This window comes from Mizuhopecten yessoensis, unplaced genomic scaffold, assembly GCF_002113885.1.
Source record: "Mizuhopecten yessoensis strain PY_sf001 unplaced genomic scaffold, ASM211388v2 scaffold716359, whole genome shotgun sequence".
In the NCBI taxonomy this organism is placed as follows: Eukaryota; Metazoa; Mollusca; class Bivalvia; order Pectinida; family Pectinidae; genus Mizuhopecten; species Mizuhopecten yessoensis.
In genome coordinates this window covers 483936-511246 of record NW_018480077.1, presented here as the reverse complement: position 1 = coordinate 511246, position 27311 = coordinate 483936, and the positions used below count along the sequence as shown (strand labels likewise).

Below are 27311 nucleotides of genomic sequence, written 5' to 3'. Positions count from 1 at the left end.
TGTAAATATTTTCCAAGATTAAAAAGTTCCTTTACATTATTGGTACTTAATAGTTGAGTTAGTTTAAACACACTCGGACTTAAACGATAATATTTCTTTATGTACTTTAACCTTAGATTTTCATAAAATGGACATTTGAGAATAAAATGAAACTCATCTTCAATGTCGCCTAAATTACATCTAGTACACAGTCGATTATGACGGTTTATATTATTCCGCCTCCCGACCTCAATATTTAAACTGTGAGAGGACAGTCTATAGCGAGTAATTTGACGCTTGAATTTTGATTGGATTGGCTTACGCAAATAAAACTGTAAGTCGACATTGTCTATCAGGTGTTGATATAAATACCCCTTTGAAGAATTTGAAATATTTGTTAACATACTTTGTCGTGAAACATCGAGCAATCTTTGTTCTATAATCTTTGCCGCAATATTAATAGGTAAGTTTTCCTCAAAGATATACTCCAAACCCATACTAGCTAATTCTTGCCTAATATTAATTAACCAGTCATCATTACCACTTATACGCTCGTCATAGCAAGCTTTTAATATACAGTTATCGCTACATTTCACTTTTAACCAGTATTTAAAAATCCTCAGTTTCCTTTGGACTATATGGGGGAATCTACCAAGTTCACAATAAACCAGATCATTATTAGTGCATTGTCTGACTCCTAGATTTTTTTTACAAAAAATTAAATGAACTTTATTTACATCAGGTGCTTTGTGAAATCCCCAGATTTCTGAGGCATAGCACAAAATACTGTTTACATAAGAGTCAAAAATAGTACACTGAGTTTCAATATTAAAACAATAATTGCGTAACGAAGATGCTAAGGCGAACAGTGCCTTTCTTCCTTGATCAGCCACATGCTTCTGTGTTTTAAGAAATTTTCCATTATAATGAAAAAGCATACCTAGATATTTGAATTCATCCACGATATCAATGTTTGTATCTTTATAAGACCACGTTTCATTATTTCGTAAGTTACCACCATTTCTAAAAACAACTATTTTGGTTTTAGATATGTTGACTTCCAGATCCCATGTGTTACAATAATCCTGTAGGGAGTCCAGCATAGATTGGAGACCTTCTGGTGTTTCTGATAGCAGCACCATGTCATCTGCATACATTATCAAAAATAGGTTTATAAGTTGCAGTTCTACACTTGGACAATTGTCTTTTATGAAATTGATCTCAAAATCATTAACATATAAGGAAAATAAAACTGGTGACAGTACTTCGCCCTGTAAAAGTCCAATCTTGTTGCAAAAACTATCACTTAGGACTCCATTATACTTTACACATGATTTAACATTATTATATAGGTCAATCAAAATTTGAAGGAATTTACCTCTGATACCACAATTGATCATTTTACACCATAACTTGCTTCTATTAACAAAATCAAAAGCTTTTTTAAAGTCTACAAAACAGCAGTACAAACGCTTTTTCTTTTTTAGGGACTTATTTATAAGGGTTGTTAAAACAAAAATGGCGTCAGTGGTTGACATTCCAGGTCTGAAACCAAACTGTGCGTCAGTTAGAATACCATACTTTTTTTCCCAATTTAATATTCTGGTATTTAAAACGCCCGTAAAAACTTTTCCAAAACAACTAACTAACGAAATGCCACGATAATTATTGGTGTCATTTAAGTTGCCCTTTTTGTGAATTGGAACAATACAAGCTTTGCACCATGCTTCTGGGAAATGCCCAGACTTAAAAATCACATTGAACAATTTTTCCATACAAGGCAACAAAATATCTTTTCCTTTAATAAAAATTTCATTGATTATTAAGTCCTCACTGCAACTTTTGTTGTTTTTTAGATTGTTTATGACTTTTAATATTTCATCTTTATCAATATCTTTGTCTAATTCATCGTAGATGGCCTCGTCGATATTAGGTTCGCTGTCATCTTCATCACTATTATTACTCATTGTTAGATTTTTAAAATAAGTATAAAAATCTTCGTTTGATAAACTTGAATTTGCCCATTGGCTTGATTTGCTTTTAAATAGTTTGTGGAACTTCTTGGGGTTCGATTTTTTTTAACATTTCCAGCATGTCACCTTCGTGTAGTTTGTATTGACGTTTCAGCTTTAACTCCATTTTCTTATAAGAACGTTTCGAAGTGATCAATATGTGATGGTTATCATCAGATTTACAATGATTAAATTCCGACAATGACCGCTTATATTTATTATACAATGTTTTACAATTTTCTGTAATCCATGGTTTGTCGGTTTGGTGATTTACATATTTACGACTATTTACATTAATAGATGCGTTTACCCTCACATCACAAAATGGCAAAGAACAATCATTTATAATCTTGCATATATCATTTACACAATTGTTAACATCCTCGTGACTAGCAAAAGTCACGTCTAGTTTATCGTTGATCAGTTCAATATTGTCTTGGAGACTCTCTAAGACCAAAGCAGTATTTGTATTATTCCATTTGACAGTATTACATGGTGTCTTTTCATTATCAAAATCAAGGGATGTTTTGTTACTCGGATTAATACATTTTAAATGCAAGTGAAAAGAGACCGGGGAATGGTCAGAAAAAGTATTGAACTGACCAGAGATAAATTTATGTACGCTAGACATATCATATGTATACACATCAACAAGCAAATAATCAATTAGGCTTCTGCCGTTTGAGTTATAAAATGTGAAACTTCCGTGCTCATCATTAGGGTGGCGTCCATTTAGGATACGAAGACCCGATGATTTGCATAAATCGATAAGCTTCCTACCAAAAGTATTAACATAACTATCCATATTTTGACGTTTTGGTAAATCAGGATCCGCTGTATAGTTAATCAAAATACAGATAGCAATCTATCTTAGATCGGACATTGTTTTCTCCTCTTCTGACGCTAGTATATGGGTGTCACCTTCCCTATAACAAACAAGGCACATTCTGAATCTAATTAATTACTAGATTGTTATCAAAGTATAATATCGGTCAAATAAAGATTATGCAATTTTCAACAAATAATAGACATATAAATAGACAAATAGACAGTGTATCTTAGTCAAAACAAGTTGTCAATACAACAATAAACCATTCGTACTTTAATATTTTTTCCTGATATTATGTACTTAATGATAGTCAAACTGTACGTATGCACCTTTTTCAAAAGACTTGGTAAAGAACGTTTGAAATGTAATGATCAAATCTAACAGGCCGTCACATATTATATGAAAAACTTACTTATCACTTCGATTTAATTATCTCTATTATTGCAGAAATCAATATTTGTCAGCGAAAAATTAATCCAGTGAAAATATTTGGTATTTCTGATAAAAAGATTAGACCAATAAAAATGCCGTGTAAAAAAAATGATATTGCGAGACACATCTCCCCTGTGATGATATGGAGTGTTTTAGGAGGCCCTTGTTACATTTATCATTTCATTAGTTTATTTCAAGCATTTAGGGCCAAAAGTATGAGAAATATCAACAGTCTTTTAATTTGAAAGAATAAAGGACCAATAACCAACCCATGAGAAACATCCGCCGACCATTCCAAGATGTCAGTCATGTCACCAGCTTTCAAACTGTATCCATATTTATAAAATTATTTTATAGATATTTGAATAAATAGCAGAAAAACTTTAATACTGACAGAATAGTATTTATAAACTGTAAACCGAGGTTATTGTTTCATCCTGTTCACTGCATGAACGATTGGAATGGAGGTGGATGCATCGATCAACGAAATTTCTACTTAAAGAGTTACGCTACATTATTATGACGTACATTTCATAAAGGAAATCTGTGTATGTATGACTGATAATTAATTAACGAAATTTAAATGTTGGTGATAAAATGTGCATCGGAGACATTTATAAGATGATAATGCTTGATTTAAATTCAAACAAGATGACTCTTACAAATATCATAGGTATAGTGCGTAAGTAAGCTTGTACCCTTTGATGTGACACAAATCATAGATATAGTGTGTAAGTTAGCTTGTACCCTTTGATGTAACACAAATAATAGGTATAGTGTGTAAGTTAGCTTGTACCCTTTGATGTAACACAAATCATAGGTATAGTATGTAAGTTAGCTTATGTCTTATATTGTAACAAAATTCAGAGGTGTACTGTACAAGGTAGCACATGCCGTTTAATTGATATATTTTCAACACAGTGGGTATAGTAGTAAACACATATAAGGGGAATAACTCTGACACAAACACAGATAAAGTGTGTAAGATAATATACTTCATTAAGGTTGGTACATTAACACAAATCCCAGGTAAAATGCGTAAAGTAATATACTTCCTTAAAATGGATGACTTGAACTAAGGTGGTTAACTTTAACACAAATCACAGGAATAATGTGTACGGTAACAAACTTCATTAAGGGAGATAACTCTAACACAAATCACAGGTAGAATGTGTAAGGTAATAAACTTCCTAAGGGGGATAACTAAACACAAATCACAGGTATAATGTGTTGGGTAATATACTTCCTTAAGGTGGGTTACTTTAACACATATCACAGGCATAATGTGTAAGATGATATGCTTCCTTAAGGTGGGTAACTTTTTACACAAATCAAAGGACTGGTATAATGTGTAAGGTAATATACTTCATTAAGGGAGATAACTCTATTACAAATCACAGGTATAATGTCTAAGGTTATATACTTTCTTAAGGTGAGTAACTTTAACACCAATCACTGGTATAATGTGTAAGGTAATAAACTACCTTAAGGTGGGTAACTCTAACACACATCACTTGTATAATGTGTAAATCAATAAACTTCCTTGAGGTTGGCAACTTTAACACAAATCACAGGTATAATGTGTAAAGTAATATACTTTCTTAAGGTTGGCAACTATAACACAAATCACAGGTATAATATGTAAGGTAATATACTTCCTTAAGGTTGGCAACTTTAACACACATCACTTGTGTAATGAGTTAGGTAATATACTTCCTTAAGGTGGGTAACTTTAACACACATCACTTGTATAATGTGTAAGTTAATATACTTCCTTAAGGTTGGCAACTTGAACACATATCACAGGTATAATATGTAAAGTAATATACTTTCTTAAGGTGGGTAACTTTAACACATATCAAAGGTATAATGTGTAAGGTAATATACTTCCTTAAGGTGGGTTACTTTAACACATATCACAGGCATAATGTGTTAGGTAATATACTTCCTTAAGGTGGGTAACTTTAACACATATCACAGGTAGAATGTGTAATGTAATACATGTACATGTATACTTATTTAAGGGAGATAACTCTAACAGAAACACTGGTTTTACAGTGTAAGATAGTGTACTTCCTGAAGGTTGGTAACTTTAACACACATCACAGGTATAATGTGTAAGGTAATATACTTCCTTAAGGTGGGTAACTTTAACACAAATCACAGGTCGAATGTGTAAGGTAATACATGTATACTTATTTAAGGGAGATAACTCTAACACAAACACTGGTTTTAAAGTGTAAGATAGTGTACTTCCTTAAGGTTGGTAACTTTAACACACATCACAGGTCGAATGTGTAAGGTAATATACTTCCTTAATGTTGGTAACTTTAACACACATCACAGGTATAATGTGTAAGGTAATATACTTCCTTTAAGTTGGTAACTTTAACACATATCACAGGTATAATGTGTAAGGTAATATACTTCCTTAAGGTTGGTAACTTTAACACAAATCACAGGTATAATGTGTAAGTTAATATATTTCCTTAAGGTGGGTAACTTTAACACATATCACAGGTCGAATGTGTAAGGTAATATACTTCCTTAAGGTGGTTAACTTTAACACATATCACAGGTCGAATGTGTAAGGTAATGTTCTTCCTTAAGGTTGGTAACTTTAACCCACATCACAGGTATAATGTGTAAGGTAATATACTTCCTTAAGGTTGGTAACTTTAACACACATCACAGGTATAATGTGTAAGGTAATATACTTCCTTAAGGTTGATAACTTAACACAAATCACAAGTATAATGTGTAAGGTAATATACTTCCTTAAGGTGAGTAACTTAAACACAAATCACAGGCATAATGTGTAAGGTAATATACTTCCTTAAGGTTGGTAACTTAACCCAAATCACAGGTATAATGTGTAAGGTAATATACTTCCTTAAGGTGGGTTACTTTAACACATATCACAGGTATAATGTGTAAGGTAATATACTTCCTTAAGGTTGGTAACTTTACACAAATCACAGGTATAATGTGTTGGGTAATAAACTTCCTTAGGGTGAGTAACTTTAACACAAATCACAGGTATAATGTGTAAGGTAATATACTTCCTTAAGGTCGGTAACTTAACACAAATCACAGGTATAATGTGTAAGGTAATATACTACCTCAAGGTGAGTAACTTTAACACAAATCACAGGTATTATGTGTTGGGTAATATACTTCCTTAAGGTGAGTAACTTTAACACAAATCACAGGTACAATGTGTTGGGTAATATACTTCCTTAGGGTGAGTAACTTTAACACAAATCACAGGTATAATGTGTAAGGTAATATACTTCCTGAAGGTTGATAACTTAACACAAATCACAGGTATAATGTGTAAGGTAATATACTACCTGAAGGTTGATAACTTAACACAAATCACAGGTATAATGTGTAAGGTAATATACTTCCTTAAGGTGGGTAACTTTAACACAAATCACAAGTATAATGTGTTGGGTAATATACTTCAGGTATAATGTGTAAGGTAATATACTTCCTTAAGGTTGGTAACTTAACCCAAATCGCAGGTATAATGTGTAAGGTAATATACTTCCTTAAGGTTGGTAACTTTACACAAATCACAGGTATAATGTGTTGGGTAATAAACTTCCTTAGGGTGAGTAACTTTAACACAAATCACAGGTATAATGTGTTGGGTAATATACTTCCTATAATGTGTAAGGTAATATACTTCCTTAAGGTTGGTAACTTAACCCAAATCACAGGTATAATGTGTAAGGTAATATACTACCTTAAGATGAGTAACTTTGACACAAATCACAGGTATAATGTGTTGGGTAATATACTTCCTATAATGTGTAAGGTAATATACTTCCTTAAGGTGGGTAACTTAAACACACATCACATGTATAATGTGTAAGGTAATATGCTTCCTTAAGGTTGGTAACTTAACACAAATCACATGTATAATGTGTTGGGTAATATACTTCCTTAGGGGGAGTAACTTTAACACAAATCACAGGTATAATGTGTAAGGAAATATACTTCCTTAAGGTGAGTAGCTTTAACACACATCACAGGTATAATGGTAACTTTAACACATATCACAGGTATAATGTGTAAGGTAATATACTTCCTTAAGGTGGGTAACTTAAACACACATCACAGGTATAATGTGTAAGGTAATATGCTTCCTTAAGGTTGGTAACTTAACACAAATCACAGGTATAATGTGTTGGGTAATATACTTCCTTAGGGTGAGTAACTTTAACACAAATCACAGGTATAATGTGTAAGGTAATATACTTGAGTATCGACTGTAAATAGGGATGTGATTTTAATTGGATCAGTTTTACACGGACAAGTACATGCATGATTGACATTTCTAATTAGAAAGGGAGAAGGAAGCGTATTGCTAATTTGTTAATAACTACAACGGTAAGCCGAAGGCTAACTTATACCCCGCTCCTATATAAACCAGAACTGTAAACGAAAGGCTACCTCAAGGCAAAACATTGCAAAGCAATCTAGTCTCCCACCAGTGATGATTTTCTTTCGTACACTTATTTAAGAGTATAGATCACTGACATACTTCCTGTACTCCCTACCCGTGCCACAACACACTTCCTGTACTCCAGTGCCACATCGTACTTACATACAAAATCTTGTTAGTGCAGATGAACCAGTTTTGCTGAAATTGTTCTAGTAGTTAAGGAAGAGTTGTGATGACATAGGTTTGTTTAAGGTCTATAACTCCTTAAAAAGGGTCGACATGAAAAAATACTACCCTGATGCACGACTTCAGGGGGTAATTACAATATCTGTAAACTTTCATTGAAATCGGCCAAGTGGTTTAGGAGGTAGAACAAGAGGCCCATAGGGCCAGTATCGCTCACCTGGATATCAAAGCAATCATGGCAAAATATTCTCCAAATGAGATCCAAGGGAATATGCCAGACCCCAAGGCCAATCCTTGTAGCATTTCTGTATTAGATTTTACATGCCCAGCAATTTTATGTATGGTTATGGGTGGGGATCTCAACTGTTCCCAAGCTGTGACTCAGAAACTAGGTCCCTAGGGTTTTGGCCAGACCCAAGGATCAATTCTAAAATCATGACTGCATTTGTCTCTTTTTACCCAGCCAAATATAGTTTTAGAGTGTGGATCTCAACCATTTCAAAGTTATGACCCAGGCGTTAAGTCTGCAAGGGTGGGGCAGACCCTGGGATCAATTCTAATATCATGACTGCATTCGTCTCTTTATGTCCAACAATTGTATATATAGTTTTGGGGTGGGGATCTTAACCATTTCGAAGTTATGACCAAGGGGTTAAGTATCCAAGGGTAGGGCAGTCCCCAAGGCCATCCTGGAAGCATAAGTGCATGCATTTCTTTATACTCAGCAATTGTATATATGGTTATAGGGTGGGGATCTCAACTGTTTCCAAGCTGTGACTAAGAAACTAGGTCCCAAGGGGTTCGGTCAGACCCCAGGGTCTATTCTTATATCATGACTGCATTCGTCTCTTTATGTCCAACAATTGTATATATAGGTTTGGGGTGGGGATCTTAACCACTTCGAAGTTATGACCAAGGGGTTAAGTATCCAAGGGTAGGGCAGTCCCCAAGGCCATCCTGGAAGCATAAGTGCATGCATTTCTTTACACTCAGCAATTGTATATATGGTTTTATGGTGGGGATCTCAACCATTTCCAAATAATACACCTTTTTTTTTGCCCCACCCCTAAGCCCGGGGGATCAGCCCAACCATTGGTACCATTTTGAATCCCTGCCTCCAATGAATGCTTCTGACCAAATATGATTGAAATCCAGTTCATTGTTCTACAGAAGAAGTCGTTTATAGCAATTTAGCCAAATTGCCTCCTTTTGGACCCGCCCTCAGCTCCCTGGTGGGTCAGCCCCACCATTTGTACAATTTTGAATCCCCACCACCTAGGGATGCTTCCAGTCAAATATGGTTGATATCCATCTCTTAGTTCCAGAGAAGAAGTCACGTAAAGCAATATAGCCAAATTGCCCCCTTTTGACCCCGCCCCTCAGCCCCTGGGGGTCAGCCCCATTATTTGTACAATTTTAAATCACCACCACCTAGGTATGCTTCAAGTCAAATTTAGTTAAATTCCAACCAGTGGTTAAGAAGAAACAGTCGTTTAAAGAAATTGTTGACGGCCGACGAACGGAAATGGGTCAGAAAGAAATAATACCAGAATGCACAACTTCAGGTGGTAGTTATCATATCTGGAAACTTTCATTAATATTGGCTGATCCTAATATTGCTCATTATCAGAGGACTTGTTAGGTAGGGGATGCCCAATCACCTGTCCTCTGATTATTTGTGCTGAGGTGCTCTGATACGCACTGCATTGTTTATATTTTTGTCTTATATAAGAAATCAGGATCTAAACAGACTCGTTTGTATTTTACAATTTTTTTTTATCATTATTTAAAATTGTAACATACTAAATTTTACTCAGTCACACTCAAATATACTTTTATTTCAATATTGTTGTGCTTTTGTTTCTTAATGTATGTTTTGTTACATCATACCCCCTGTGATATTTTTATATGTTCTGTCGTAAGAATAGCTCTTCAGAGCTGATGTTTCACGTTACACATATACGACAAAACATAAAGTATCTTGTATCTTGTATCTTGCATTCACTGATCACATTTTCTTTGATATTTCTGATATTGCGCAATCTTGTGGCTCAGATGTATACTGAAATAGTGTCCAGATTGTCATGAACTACAGTGAATCTTGCAATGATAAACGGCAACACAATTTATATATTGTAATAAATTCTGCTATCCTGATGACACGCAAACATGTCTTTTACATCTTGTTTACATTTTTCATGTATCGGCTTTATTGTGCTTTCAGCTGTTTTTGGGTATCACGGCTGAAATGGTATGGGTGGAACAGAAATACCCAAATGCTGTCTTATTGTGGAAAACATACACGGAAACGACCCAATTTTCTCTCATTAACGGAAGTTTTGAAATCTTTTATCAAATATAAGTCAAGAGAAATAGATAATTTTCATTTAAAATTAATATTGAGGCTATTTCCGATGAAAAAGAGTTACTGGAAAAAATGGCTTAAGTTTCATTTTTGCAAAGACATCGATGCGACGCCGAGAATCATTGTTGAATTAATAGTGCAATGTATATTACTGACAAGGCAGGCGTTGTAATAATAGTTGACTTCAAATAAGAACTTTGCTTTACAAACGGCAAGTCTGCACACCTAAGGTGCTATATTTATTTACGAATACAGTCGCTAGATATGGTCAAGACTAAGAGATACCGTGACCTTTGTCGATGACCAAAATAGATAAAACTGCGGACACGGGGCGTATCTGTACTGTATTCTTAACAACAGTATGAGATGATCATGCATATAATAATAAATTATTTTAAACAACAGCACTTTGAAAAGTACATTATACATATGCTTACTTCAGAGTAATATAAGTCCGTCGTAGAGTTGTTATTATTATTATTATTATTATTAATGTTTAACGGCCCATTAACACAGGATAGGTCATTAGGGCCAACCAATGGTCGACAAAAGCAAATACAAACTCAAAACATCAAACAAACTTAAAAGGTAAAAGACAAATTCCAATTTGAATATTGAAAGTGGCTATGGTGACTCAAATTTGATTAAAAACGACCAACAGCTTTCAGATAGCCTAAACTTGAAGAGACAGTTGTTTTCGAAAAGAGATTTAAGACGTGTAATGTTATCATAAAAAAAAATCTCGAGTTGACTGAAAGTCGATACGATCTAGTAACAAGGGCTTACTGTAAATTGTTCCCGACATGCTCTGCATTGAGGCCCAGTTGCATGTTTGGGTCCTGTGAGCTAACAATCAATGTCTATATCTATACATTCAGGCCCATAAATAAGTCAATAACATTATGTGACAATGCAATCATGTCACGACTATTGTATTAATGTTGTCGTCACATTTAAAAACAAAATGCCCAAAAGGGCCTGAATCGCTCACCTGAATATTTAAGCAGTCATAGGAAATTTCTCATTAAATTTTTTATTGTACTACAAATTTGTCACTCGCAAACTTTGTCGGCTGCATCTGTGACCTTGTAAGTATGTCAATTATTTTTCCTTCTCAAACTTGTATAGCTCTATTCCAAGAAGCTACCAGCCATATCTTATGAATCCATTCCTTTTGGTTCTTCAGAACAAATCCTTTGAAATGTTGTTGAGCTCTGTGACATTTAAAATAGGTTGAAATAATTTTCATTCTCAAACTTTGTTGGGCTCTATCCCAGGAAGCCACCAGCAGAATATAAAGATTCTATACCTTTTAGTTCTTCAGGAAAAGTCGTTTGAGAAGTGTTTGACATATTTGACCGATGTGACCGTGAAAGTAGGTCAAAGTAATTTTCATTCTCAAACTTTGTTGGGCTCTATCCCAGGAAGCCACCAGCCAAATATAAAGGTTATATACCTTTTTAGTTTTAGTTCTTCAGAAGTCGTTTGACATATTTGACCCCTGTGACCTTGAAAGTAGGTCAAGGTCATTTTCATTCGCAAACTTTGTTGCACTCCTACCAAGGAAGATTTCAGTCAAATATCATGGCTCTACACCTGTCAGTTTTTTCAGAAGTCGTTTAAAGAAAAAGTTGATGGACTTTGGGCAGGTGAGCTAAAATAATGTAAAGGAATACGCCAAAATATATGACATGGGTGTATGAAGGTATCACCTCATAACCTGACCAGTTTCCATTACGCCAACAACAATACATGTGGGCGGAGCTTTGTACATTTTCCGTAAATTAGACAATTTAATGACATTATCAACCGTTGAAGTGGGCGGAGTTAATCAAGGCATATTCAAATTTTAGGCTGATCCATCACGTGTTCATGTTTTGAAAAAGTGTCCGCTGATCAGATCAATGAATAAAATAATTCTGAACCATTCTGCAAATAAATAAAGACAGTTTTCAATGTTTGTCAAGTGATGAAGTGATAAATGTAGCTGAGCAGGAGTTAACTTTCATATATGGTTAATAAATACAGACCACAAACGCTTAGTTTTTTCACTGAAATCAATTCAGTGTTTTCAAAACTTAACACTAAAATATCACAAGAAATTCATAACTGTTTTAAATAATAATTTATTCATGTAAATAGAATGTATATACAAATAAACAAAGGCTGACATAATCTGACGCACGAAAACTTCCACTCCACAAATCACTTACATACAGTTTTTCTATTTCCTTTATTGATGAAAATCCAAAATTGGACGAGACATGGTACCTTTTTTTATGACCCCATAATTATCAATTTAAATCACATTAATCGGCCACAAGAAAAACAAATTATTAAAAGTGTTCAGTTATCTCCCTTCAATTTGTATTGACAAAATGTCCGGAGGTTCGAAAAATGGGGACAAACATTAATTCAATATTAGAAGAGAGATTTTTTTTAAATGTTTTGTTCAGTTTGGGGGAGAACTGCTTAAAATGGGGAGGTCTGGAAAATTTACTTATCATAGACAGATTAATTGATTTGAATCAACAGTTAACAAACAGAATACATTCAGATTTTTTTCCCACTTAAACAAATTAATTTTTGATCAAATTGAAAAAGTGCTTATCAATATAGTTGCAACCAATATCAAACAACCAATCAGATTGCCAAACAAACTATAATTGCATTTTTGACTCATCATATCAAGTGAACAAATTAACAGATCATTCTACTAAAAAGGTCAGTCAACCAATCAGATTACTTGACCAATTGACCAATCAGATCAATTCACTTATCAGTTCAATGAAAATATATTCATAAATCATAAAACTGATTTGCCAAATAGCTAAAACACATGCATCTTACAATCATTCAATGCCAACCTTCATTAACAGAAAACATTTGCATTCATAGTTGTATTTCGTATGCAATTTACACATCAATGCAGAGTGAGAATAAAATTGTAAACAATATTATAATGAAGAAACATTAACTTTCAATTCTGTTCATTTCAATGTCGTTCTTTGCTTTTGTTACAATGCCCTCCTCTTAAACAGTATTAGTTACACCCAGACAGATATGCCAAGCTTTTAAACTCATTCTATTTAATTTTGAAAAAAAAAAATATATAAAAACAGTATTTGATATGTCACGATTCTAGGGACGGAATTGTATATGTTCAATATAATAACATATACTTGTACAATGTATGTATTGTTAAACAGATCAAGTAAGTTTTGGAATGAAAGATGCAATGACCTGGAGAGACAATGAGAGATAAAAGATATAAATGGAAGGCAGTGGAGACTAAGTCACACATCGTTAGGACAGCGACGTCGACACCAGTCAAAAGCACAAATAGGGCAACATTTTGTCTGCTGTACCGTACACTGGTTGAATTATGATAAAGTACAAGGTATTTTGAGATTTTGATTATCAATCGATAATTTCTACCCAAACAATACACAACTAGGTATATATTATCGAGGATTATGACTGTTAAACGTTTGACCTTGTATGTATTTACACCACACATTTATCCTACAGTCAGCCCAGACATAATATCATATTAAACGTAGAGGGGTGGACTTGTGACACACGACAATGAAATAGTATCTGTTGATACACTTCTACTAAACTACAATTGATATGGGTGATCCTATTGTATAGGTATCGTCTTATTGGTCGATAAATATGGGAGTACCACTGTAAAACACTTGTAGTTTACACAATGTATAATTTGTTCTTATCAGTATTTTCTCAACAAATTTGAACCACAAATTCTTAACAAAAGTTCATCTAGGTGCAATTTAACCATACTATGGTTTCTTTCACAAATAAAAATCCCCCAGTAGAAGTCACTTGAAGCATAACTCAAAAACAGGTGATTCATTCTACTAAAAAAAAAAAAATCTAGTCAAGTATCAAGTATTGCTGAAGAAATGTTGTAATTTTCAAATATTTTTTATTGCTTTCAAAATCTTAAAAATTTCATAAGATTGTCTTAAATTTTAAAACAACCATTTGTTTCTTGAAAATCACTCTAAAAATGTCTTTTTGCATTTAATTGATTCATTAATTCTAGCTGTTATGGAACTGATAACTGGAGGTAGCTTGAAGAAGTTTGGTTTATTCTAATGAATTTGAACTGTTAAGTGTACCTACAGCTATAGTGTGATACATGTACATGTACGCGACATGTCGCACAGCATTAACTAGATGACTGCATATATGCGATTCTAAGACTGCACTGAACAATGTTATAAGACAGAACTAGGGCATGGGATCTAAGACTTACTTTTGAAATTCATTCATCAAGATTCAGCAAGGCTCATAACAACAATGCACAGACAATAATCATAAGTGACGAGATATATTGAAATCACACAAACAATCCTACAATACAGACATGTGCTTATTTTTTTAGTTTTAACAGTACGGGCGAATCTCATTTATCCAACCCAAACTAATCCATTTCTATCACTCTCCAGCCAGTATTATTGGGACAGATTAGCCTTTTCTGTTAGTCAGCTATCTCACAATCCTGCCATTTTGCTGGGTATAACGAGGATCCACTGCCTGTTAGAAATAACTTGTAGGGATATATCTAGTGATTACACACTTTGTATTAATTAAGTGCCTTCTAGAAATGCAGTATTTCTATGAAAGCTTTTGTATTGTCCTAGGACCTTTTGTGAAAACATCCATCAAACATGTCACCAAACTAATATCCTATCAAAATTAATTAAAATTCATTAAGGAGAGCCAGAAATATTCTTTTAATATGAGAAATATTTCACAAATTTTCTGATAAAAAAAAAATCAGCATGAAATTTTACAAAACATTATAACACAGCAGCATTGCCAATGTGAAATGATCCCTGTCCAGAAAAAAGTCAAATCCTAAAACTTTCCAGTTTCCACTGGAAAAAAAAATCAGTCTTCAGTATTTCCCTAAGTTTCTATCAATTTGTGACAATATTCACCAAACGAAATATAAATATATAAATAAAGGAACTAGATTACACACCCACTATAGTTCCTTTATTTATTGTACAAGTCATCACACTACTTTACTTCTATAGTATATGCATGACTGCATACTTATATGAGAAAACCTTTATTTGCAACAAAATTTGGTCTAAAATTCTTGAATGAAGTCATTTCATTTACACCAATGTTTTCATTTTTATTTTTTTTATTAATTTCTGTCTACAAATTTCAAACAATACAGCTTTCTTTTGAGGTTAATTCTTTTAGCAGAACTGTGTAAAACACAGAAGGGTATCTATCATATATCCTTTAAACCAGCTGACAATCTCTAATGGTCCTACAACCTCATACTGACCTAATAAATCTGTCTTAGGATTGAGCAGGGAACAAACATCTTTCAATACAAAAAGAAATGTTAAGGATTTCATTTGATTGATGAATCCACCATTGTGTTGTTGATGGAGTCACATCAGAAATCTACTGGATTGTACGCCTCCTTAGAATAGCATTTTACAAATAAAGTCGTCAAACTCCAGAAGGTGCATGATCATACAATACAAAATTGATTCAATATGGACGTGTCCATTGAACGGTGAATTCATTAACTACAACAACAATATCAACTTTCGTAATGAGACTGTCTCAACTCCATGTAAACACAAACACTGATTCAATACTGTGTACACATGAATTTTTGGCAGAAAGGTTTCCTTGACATCCCGCCATCATATACAGATCCATTCATTCCAAGCAGCATTAATGCTTCACCTGTGACGGACATGTTGTAATCAGCACTTATACACTGCTAATAGACATTATTTCTGCTCCGGTCCATCTCCAAACGAATGTCCCGTTAGAGAAAATGTGCAGTCATCCAATGAAATTCCTCCATCGTCTCCACAGTCATCTGCACCATCATCACCGCCACCCTGCTGCATTGAGGTAACCATGATCCCGGCACTTAGGTCCACTGTTAGTCCCTCTTTGTCCTGTAACAGAAACAGTTACAAAGCATTGGAAAACCACCGAAATATATATATATACTGATGCTATTCTACATCTCTGATACTTTATGGAGCTAACTTCTGCGAATCAAAACTTATGGCCCATACAAACATTTCAGATGGACAGATTGATGGACAAAGCAGTGACTATAACGCTCCCTGAATTATTTTGGAGGAGGAAGGGGTACACCATGTGCACACGATGAAATACTTTGTGATAACAACGTTTGCACAACTTATATGCGATAGTAATTGCTCAGTTGTTCGATAGGTTTCATGGTAAAAAAATATATTAAGGAATTGCCTTTAAATAAAAACAGTTCCTTTAATATTTAGTTATATCTTTCCTGATTTAAGTATGTTGCCATATTTCAGCCAGATTTACATGGTTAACGATTTATCTTACAGTAATGGACATATCAGTGATATCACATACCTAAATTATTTTGAAACAACCTTAATTGACAAGTTTGTAGATATATGGTCATATACATGTATGTACTGTAAACAACCTTACCTGTTACCTGGTAATTAACAGGTAAGGTACCAGGTAACAGATAAGGTTGTTTACAGTGTAAAGTACATACATGTATATGACCATATATCTACAAACTTGTCAATTAAGGTTGTTTCAAAATAATTTAGGTATGTGATATCACTAGTCAACCATGAAAGAGGTGTGAAATTTCCATTCAAGGTGTAACATATACAGTTAACACAGGTAATTAGGTCCAGTTGTGTTTTGATACATTTATTTAATGAACTCTAATCGGCCATCAGCTCTATGCACGACGTACATATACGTATTATACTATATATAACTACCTGACAGTGCAACCACACTATCGACAGTTTTACTGTCATGGTAATAATGTAAAACATACAATGAAATTAGAAAAAGCGAAAAATATATCTACTTATTTCACTCAAGCCTTCTGGGTGTTTTTTAATTATTTCTTAACAGTGATCAACCAATCTTATTGTATCACACATATGTGTGTTTTATTTCACAATAGGGCGTTGATTGCTAAATCTCACAGTTGTGCGCACTATGTGTGGATGATGTGTGCATTGTAGTTTTGATGTGTTGTGCAATAACACAACTGTATCTAAATTATTCTCTTGTTATGATATACAATGTAAAGTTAATTGAGATAATGACATGTACACAATACAAAGTCAACATGTGCTTTGTAGTGTTCCACCAAATGTCATATCCAACAACCCAGGTGGAGTATAAATTGGTCTGGGGTGGATGTTGCGGTATCTGTGACATAGCATTCAAGTGAGGTGGCACTATAAATGATGCTGTTGGAAGCGAGGTCCCACTACAAACAGAACACATTACATCTCCAGCACACATGCAGGCATATACGCAAAGGGAGATATTAGCCAGGTGGCATAGGACTAGTAGTTAGCAACTGATAAGACAGCTCCTGCAAATTCCTCAAAATTGTATTGGTTAATGTATATGCTAATTGTATCTCTATGTACTGTAAAGTGCTTTAGAGTGGCTTATGTTAGCTCGATAGGGCGCTATATCAAATGTTGTATATTAACAATGTTATTATTATATCATAATATTTTAATAGGTCACTGTCATTTTCCTACTGTTTTGGAAAATATAATAAACAGAAATTTCCATGGAAATATCAGAAATACCTGTCATCCCCACAAAATGTAAATATAATATTCAACAGAAATCTTTTTTTATACCTCATTACAAAATCACTCTTTTTAAAAAAAAACTGATAATAAAACTTGATAGATCTCTTTGATCGACTGGAGCTTCATCTATTTTTGTCTCGTGCTAACAAAGCTCTCTCCCACATACATTTAAACCTTAATACTTACTGCTTTAAAATCGAGAAACATTTCCTTAAAAGCCATGAAGTCACTAAAAGTTAACAGCATCTCAAATATTTCGCCTTCCAGTTCGTTCTTTCTTTCCCTGTCAATTGAAAACAAACACTAATAACAAATTCAAACACTGGTCATACCGAATCTGTGAAATAAATCTGAATCTTTCGAGTCTACCATGGTATCCAAACATCATACAATAATAAAAATTAAAACATCTGTTGTTATTCCAATAATATACTTATTTTTGTTCTATATCTTCGTGCTTTTTGGTCATTTAACTTGAGAAAGGAGCTAAAAATCACTGCTAACAATAATGTGCAAATTCCAGGATGTAAATTAAATACAGCCTAAGATTTAACGCTGCTTTTGAAGAGCTTCTTTAAGCGTAGCATTAAAATTTAATACTTCTATTGACTCTGAAGCACTAACTTAGAACAATGATCAATTTTAATGCTGGCTCTTGTGTAATATTTCATCAGTCACTTTAAAGCCGACTCTGAAGAGCTAGTAGAAATTCCGAGCTAAAATTTTACACTGACTGCAATTCCAAATGAAGTACAATGCAATATAGATATAGATGTATATCAATATCACAAACATTTTTATTTACAAAAGAAAAAGACAATATTATAACCTTCTATCTTAAAACTGCAGCCAAAATCAATCCTTAGTGATGTCTATATAAACTTGGCTGTTTAGTAAACACATATTTAAGAACAGAATGAGAAAGGGTTTTAAATGAAATAATACTTACATAATTTGATGTGTAAATTCACCCATGGAAAACTCTGGCATGCGTTTTGTTAGTTCATCATCTAAATGCTTTTCTATTAATTGAACCTGTTGATAAGAAAGCAAATAAGCCTTTCAATATGAAGCATTTTTAACAACACTGTGGTGAGTGTCTTAAAGGTACAAATGAACACATACCAGCATCTCTAGTACAGTTCATTCAACTTGTTTGGGGGCGTATCATTTTTACCAAAACAACGACTAAACTTGCAGCTGGCAGGAATGTTTCTCTCTGGTTTTGTATTTGACTGAACTCAAACAATGAGTGCCCATAATCTGATTTACACGAAACAAAATAATGATCAGTAATCTGTTACATTCTGTAGCAGAAATTGTTCTTTAAATGCTTGGATTTCCCAAGATTTTGAACTGGAAAGCAGACATCTTACATATCAGTCTTTTTTCTAGTTCCAGTTTTCAAAACTGGAATTTTCTCAATAAGGTGCTCATAAACTGTTAATACATTAAAGGGGCTGGTCGGGGAAAAAATGTCATATTTGCTAAAATGGCATACACATGTTTAAAATACCTTCTTATGAAATATACTGATTCAAATTTTGCTGAAATTCACTCCAAAAGAGTAAAAAATATAATTATATTAAAGAAATCCTAAATCGCAACCTGACAGTCTAAAACTCTCAATTGACCCAGATCAGTGATGTTATTTTACCGAACGCGTGTCATCAACAAAGCCAAATGTAAACATCGCGGCAAAAGAAAAAGATGCATGCCAAAGTCATGACAGGCACGAGGTACAACATATAGGTAGGAATACTACACTTGCATCATACATGACCTTTGAAAACAATTATTTACGTATAATATTGCTGTTTTGTCCGCTAGTTGAGTCCGACATGGCACATGACGGCGTGCTATTGTTGTTATCTTCACTGCCTCACTTTCGAAACAACCATGTGACATATATAAATAGATCTGCGCTAAATTTACGCAGGGCTTCCCCGAGATTTCAGTGGTCAAAACTGGACATTGCAAGCAGAACTCGTCCATCATATTGCTGTGGTATAACTTTTGGAAGGCCAGAGAACGCATTTAGACCCACTTATTTTGTATTTTTTTCCCCGACCAGCCCCTTTAAAGTGACTGCAGGCTCATCACCTTACACAAAACATATAATTTTTTAAAAGGTAGAGTCTCGAGAAAGGCATCAAAACCCATCAAGTTTTTTGTTAACCATGATGCTGTCATCACCTCTTGTGAACTTACATATTCTCTATGGATGTCTGTGTATATAAATTTGTTTTCTTCCGTGTCATCAAACTCCTGGTAATATTTTTCTAAAAATTCATTCTGTATTCTCTGAAAATCATCATCTGCAATGAAAACAAGAGGATACAGTTTAGTTGATTCTGAAATGACTTGATTAGCAATTCAGCAAAGTTGAAACATCAGCTTTTACTTATAGACTGTTTATAAAAAGGTTCCTTATCAAAAGATAGTTGGTTTCTGAATGGTTTTTGACCGATGTTTGTCACCCGACAGAACTGGCAACCACAAAAAAAAACATTACTTTTTCTAACAAAAATGGCTGTCCACACAACCATTTGTTATATAAACAATTTGTTTAAAATGTATGATGAACTGAAAGAAACCAACAAGAAAAATGAAAAACTATTTTCTATGTTATTTTGAACATCAAAATAATATTTAAACTGCATCTTTCTAAAAGTAATGAAGGTAGATATATAGATGTATGCAACACTTTTCTGTTCAAACATATATTATCCAAGATCCTACTTATTATGAAACATTTTGAACAGAACACTGTGGAGGCCGGAGGGAAAACCAATTATATTCCAATCTTCAAGAAGACCCACCCATAATGATATCCTCAACATGCCCAATTGTCTCGTCAAACTTGGTATCTACAGCATTGGAACTAAAATGACAAAAACAAGACCAACTGAAGTAGTAATTAACACTACATGTATAAAAATAAGATTTTAAGTACAAATTTAGACTTTTATGCATATCTATAACAGCTTCATAGATTAATGCAAAGTGCAAATGCAAATTGATTAATGCAAATTTCAAAGATTTTTTTTGGGAGGTTATTCTATTTATTAACAAATTGAAATTACATAGGATATAAAGTTGTTATAAAATTAAATGTCATTTTTTGTCTGTATATTATTACTTGGTACAGAAATATGCAAGAATAAATACCTAGAAACAGCAAGATCTTCGTCTTCATGGAAAGAGAAATCCATCGGTTCTATACCATCTGAAATTATAAGTTGATAAAAGAACATGTTACTACATATGTTTACACTGTACATGCTAGGTTGTGGTTTGGGGCAACATAATTCTCTTAAATGTAACAGTAATTAAACTAAGCGAATTTAAAAGCCTACATGACCATTCACTAACCATACATTTCATTTAGCAGAATGTTCCAGTGGACTGTTAACTAAATGAAACTAGTCTGTTATAAGGAATAGCGTATTCAAATCGTATTTCTCTAGATATATATATGCAAATTTAAATCTGATAAACTAGTGCACCTAGATGTATATGATTTAGTGATCACCTGAAATGAAAACGTTTTACTGGCCTCTATAGTAGATCCAATTGCAACTTGGAACCTTCAAATGCGACATTCCTGATAAACCAGTTCATTTTAACAGAACGCATATAATATATATGTTACATATCATTTTGTTGATATGCTGGTTGGTGTCAATACAGCTGGAACATTAACACTCAATTGAACAAACTGCCAGAGTGACAGACCTAGATGGCAGGACCCAAATCACACCAGTAACTAAATCAGATCACTCTTTGCAAAAATACTTGCAAATCAATAAATATGTCAACAGTTAAGTTATTACAATGATTTGTTCTTATAATGAATTGTTTTGCATCACTGTGAGTGACAAGAGATGGTTAACTTTTAAGTTCATATAGCGTCAGTCAGAAGACATATTTCACACTCCAAATCAACTTTTTTGTTGACTTTGTTATAAAATGGCGCATGCGAGGTCTTATTAGTATACATATTCTGTTTCGGACTGTAGAAATAAATTGAGAACATTGAATGTTCATTTGAAGCAAAACAATATTGCAAAAATCAAGTTGTGATAATCCGTTTTAGGTACTGACATTTCAAAAAAGGGGATCACTAATTGGTGACATCAGAGTTTTCTATAAATATCTCGTGTAAGCCAAGGGTGTGTTAATTTTGTTGGGAAGAACACCCGGCCAGTGATATTATTCCTATTTTGATAAAACCATAAACGGATATTCATTCACTGAATTGACAATGAATGACGAAAATTATGGTTAGCGATCCATTTTGGGTAACTGTCACCTTACATTTACTAGGCATATAATGGTGTCTATATAGAAAATACCCTAAATATTTTAATTCAACAAAACAAATATATAGACCTGGATTTATATAATTTCAAGGAGTTCTCACTTGCTGTTTTGATAAATTAACCAATATATGTTACATCTTTGTACATTCCTCATTTCCATGATTAAGAGCCAATTAAGTGAACAAGCATCTTATACTTGTATCTAGGTCGTGATTTCTTTAGATTTCTTACAAAGCGGTGAAACATGATTGAAATTTGTTGTCAAAACAAACCAATTATTTTATTTGTGTTGATGTTGTTGTCACTTTATATTAATCTTGTTGAGGTAATCTGTAGATTCACAGAAATATATGTCTTGATTTATTGCTATATTTTTGCTTTTCTTTTGAAAGAAAATAGAAAAAAATCACCAACATGAATCACTTAGCATTTACTGAACACCTGTCCCCAATCAGATATATATATATATATATTCAATTAATATTAACTATACTACCCCTTTTTACAGACTGAACTTAATCCATGCACCATAAATATTTTCAATTCAATGTAATTGAAACTAAAATGATAATTGTTTCTTATTAATCACCGGTTTTCATCCACATGTTGTGACAACCATCTACACCAAAACAATAAACTGAAATCTGCAACACCCCAAGACTTACCGTAGCTACAGAAGGAATCTTGATAAAAAAGTTATAGGAATACTTACAACACACACTCATATTTAATTGACTGTTTTTCCACTTAAATGTCGAATTAGTCCCGAACAAGTTGTCTCTGTTTCAAGTTTTCACGACTGACGATTTGAACTGATCACAGTTAAAGCCAAGCTCGTGTCAGAACAAGTTCATTCAAGAAGTTGCACATATTGTAGTGTTACACGCGAGTATCGCTCTTGTGAAATTACTTTTGAGAACACCCCCGAGCATATCGGGAACCCATTGTTAGCTTGAGGTTTCTAATCAACTCATGTTGTTTACCACACGTATAACCAAAACCATAAATTAAACAATAACGTTCAACTCTTAACTAAAAAATAACATAATTTGTCCATGAATAGTTGTAACAAGTGCAACATGGTGTTCCATGTCATGACACACATGATTTTGCCAAAACAAGGTAACATTTGCTATATTTAACGGGAAATTTTGTGATTTACTTGAATGATACACATATCAGACATGCTAATATCCATTTCCCGTAATTTGTTTTACAAAAGATACTCAAAATCATACAGAGTAGAATCAAAAGAAACCGTCAAAAACACAAAAACAACTTACCCGCCTGGTCATCGTCAAAATTGGATGCCATGTTGGAATTCGGCGGAAGTGAAAACACCGGCGGTAAGTAGTTTGTTTTGGTAATATAAAGATACGCCAATCAATATATCAATTGTTAAGCAGTTTACAAATAAATAAATAAACATCACTGTTATAACTATATATTACCATATTGAACTTCCAAATATAGTTTGTGTGTAATGTGATCTTAGCTTTATATATTATATTTCTTTCCTCATCATCAATGCGTCGGTGGTGTAACGGTCAGCATGGTTGCCTTCCAAGCAGTCGATCCGGGTTCGACTCCCGGCCGACGCACATTTATTTTTATTTCGGCTACAAATCACGAAGAAGCTATTAAAATTGTGTGATTTCTGGTTATCAAAATGTATCTAATTACAAATTTCAGAACCACTCCCACGAAATATACATGTATAACAAGATGGAGCGTATCCTTATTAATGTTTTACATAGAAAGTTTACGAACAGAGTATATATACATGTAAATAGTAAGAACAGTATTGCAGCAAAAAATGTTAATGCATAATCTGGCTGTTTTATCCCCCCCCCCCCCCCCCCCCACCCTTGTAGTAATGTTTAAGATTTATTTGACGTGTGAGTGAGATACCACGGTAATTTTGCAAGCATTACAAAAACATCATAGACAAGCTCACATAGTTGGGACAAGACGACAATGTAGTGGTTGACCGTGTTTTTTTAGAAATGTCCTGCCAATGTTAGAGGCATCTGGTACTAATACAAGTATGCACTCATAAGTCTACAGGCTAACCTTGATATAACAGCTACTAAATCCTTATGGATTGAGCATTGGATATTTTTTAGAACTCAATTTATATACAATTGCTTCATTGATATAATTGAGGAAGTGAGGATTGTGACTGTATGTCTCCGTTGGATACGGGAACCATTCCATCAAAGATCACCGGAAACTGACGGAGAAGACAGATAATTCGCACATCAAAATTAATGAAGTTTCTACTTTCAAAAACAAACTGTTTGGGTCAGAGGGTGAAAACAACCAGCTCTCTCCAAGAAAGCCAATCTGATTAAAATCATCTGTTACATGGCTCCGCCTGGCGTAGTACGAAGTTAACGAAGCCATGTAACATATGATTTTAATCAGATTGGTGTTGGATTGGATTACTATTTACATATACATATAGCTTATAGCACCTGCTTGTGTAAAAAAAAGGGGGGACAACTCCTCCTCGCGTAAATCCTTATTGTACTAAGATCCTTCATATTTACATCCTATTACAGTCAGTGTGGCTACCCGTCACCTGTAATTAATTACTATGGCAGAGACAAAGCGATTGATTGTTTCATGAATGAATGATGAAAGATGTAATTAATTTATTTTTGGACAGAACATCAGTTTTTTTTAATTTAATACTGAGGTAAATAATTCCACACAAAAACAACTTACACTGCTTATAACTTTAAAAATCCCAATGGTAAGATGAATTCCGTTTTTACAGAGAGGAGAGCTAAGCTTGGCACGTCCTTAAATGACCATAGCTGTTAATATGACGTAAAACACAAACATCTCTAACGTACCGGCGTAAACGGAATGAATCCCCGAGTTTCATAAGCACACCTGGAAATTACTTTAACTTCAACACCTATGTTATAACTTATTGGAGACCGTGAACATACTTGATTAAACTTACACTTCTACGTATTTGCTGGCTCTAGCATCATACACCACTTTCTGTATATCACAAACGTTTCTTACCTGGACTCTAACGTATGTTGAATGTATTACTTGAGCAATATATGCATGAATTATAACAAAAATCCACTGAAACATCTATACATGTTTGATTGATCAAGTATTTCTTTAACTTTTATCAATAGTCTTTTGTCAAGTTTCATATTTTTAACTAAAGGTAAAACAAATGATTTGGCACGAGATAGTACATGTTTGTTACCAATACTTGTATTGTTCCTAGCTATTACAACTTTTGTATCTGTTTACTAGTTTTTATGTGTTGCACGCCATTAATTTGTTTTATTGTTTTGTATTGTTTCACGCCATGACAACAGCTCCATTTGTTTACCAATACTTGTGATGTTCCTAGCTCACGCCATCACAACAACTCCATTTGTTTACCAATACTTGGGATGTTCCTAGCTCACGCCATAACAACACCTCCATTTGTTTACCAATACTTGGGATGTGCCTAGCTCACGCCATAACAACCACTCCATTTGTTTACCAATACTTGGGGTGTTCCTAGCTCACGCCATAACAACAACTCCATTTGTTTACCAATACTTGGAATGTTCCTAGCTCACGCCATGACAACTCCATTTGTTTACCAATACTTGTAGTGTTCCTAGCTCACGCCATGGCAACTCCAGTTGTTCACCAATACTTGTAGTGTTCCTCGCTCACGCCATGACAACTCCATTTGTTTACCAGTACTTGTATTGTTCCTAGCTCACGCCATGACAGCAACTCCCATTGTTTACCAGTACTTGTAGTGTTCCTAGCTCACGCCATGACAACTCCATTTGTTTACCAATACTTGTAGTGTTGCTAGCTCACGCCATGACAACTCCATTTGTTTACCAATACTTGTATTGTTCCTAGCTATCGCAACAATTGTATCTGTTAACTAGTATTTATGTGTTGCACGCCATGACAACATTTCCATTTGTTTACCAATACTTGTAGTGTTCCTAGCTCACGCCATGACAACATTTCCATTTGTTTACCAATACTTGTGTTGTTTTTAGCTCACGCCATGGCAACAACTCCTTTTCGTTCGTTTACCAACTCCATTTGTTTATTGTTAATGCGCATTAGGTTAATAACTATTTTTGTTTACTGTTCATGCGCATTATGACAATAACTATTTTTGTTTACTGTTAATGCGCATTATGACAATATCTCTATTTGTTTACTGTTAATGCACATTATGACAATAACTCTATTTGTTTACTGTTAATGCGCATTATGACAATATCTCTATACATGTTTACTGTTAGTGCGCATTATGACAATAAGTCTGTTTGTTTACTGTTAGTGCGCATTATGGCAATAAGTCTGTTTGTTTATTGTTAGTGCGCATTATGACAATAAGTCTGTTTGCTTTTAATGCACATTATGGCACTGTAACTCTATTTGTTTATTGTTAATTCGTACTGCGACAATAACTCTATTGGTTAACTGTTAACCTGCACTATCACAATAATTTCATATGTCAACTGTTAATCCGCATTATGAAAACAACTCCGTTTGTTTGCTAGTAATAACATTGTATATTATTCTGATATACACAGCAACTTTAATCCTTATTTTATTTTGATGAACACCCTGTGCAGGTTCAGGAAAGAACAGACCTGATGTATTTCACTGTATAGTGTAAGAGACGACGTAGGTGGGACCACTCTGAAGAATTGAGGGTTTCTTCTGTTGTTTTCTACTCAGAAGAGACTGAAGATACCAATATTGATCTGCTTCCCACATTACAACACTTGGGATATCTCTTTCCTTTTCTCTTTTACTACTCCTGTCTCTAGGTGGTATCTCTCTAGACACCCGTCACCATATATGACCCTGGCTGTTGTTGCTTGGACGTTAAACCCCACACAAATTAAACAAACAATTAAAACATGCTATACGGGCAAATACATTTACCCAACTTCACGCGGTGATAATAACTCGACTTAATAACTTAGTTTAATAACGAGATGAATGTATCTTTATTGCCCGACCCTCCAGAGCTTGGTGTATCCAGAATAATTAAAGCAACATAATGACACGTTCTT

At 33.9% G+C, this 27311-nt stretch overlaps 1 protein-coding gene and 1 non-coding gene across 3 annotated transcripts; one reads left to right on the top strand and one right to left on the bottom strand.

Annotated features, from left to right (window-relative positions):
- Positions 1-12365: 12365 nt before the first annotated feature.
- On the bottom strand, positions 12366-23565 carry LOC110443752 (ADP-ribosylation factor-like protein 2-binding protein). 2 transcript variants are annotated; one of them, XM_021488139.1, is made up of 7 exons: positions 23514-23565; positions 21077-21134; positions 20728-20789; positions 20117-20223; positions 18855-18940; positions 18092-18188; positions 12366-16222 (listed from the first exon to the last, which is right to left on the bottom strand). In XM_021488139.1, exons 1-7 carry the CDS (start codon positions 23542-23544, stop codon positions 16049-16051), a joined length of 615 nt encoding a protein of 204 aa, XP_021343814.1. In that variant the 5' UTR covers positions 23545-23565; the 3' UTR covers positions 12366-16048. The 2 variants fall into 2 exon arrangements, with proteins under 2 accessions (XP_021343814.1, XP_021343815.1); XM_021488140.1 differs by lacking the exon at positions 23514-23565 and adding an exon at positions 22943-23096 and having other exon boundaries at positions 15837-16222.
- Positions 23566-23759: 194 nt separating this feature from the next.
- Positions 23760-23831, top strand: Trnag-ucc. Its single transcript has one exon. It is a non-coding gene; the product is annotated as a tRNA-Gly (tRNA).
- Positions 23832-27311: the final 3480 nt, after the last annotated feature.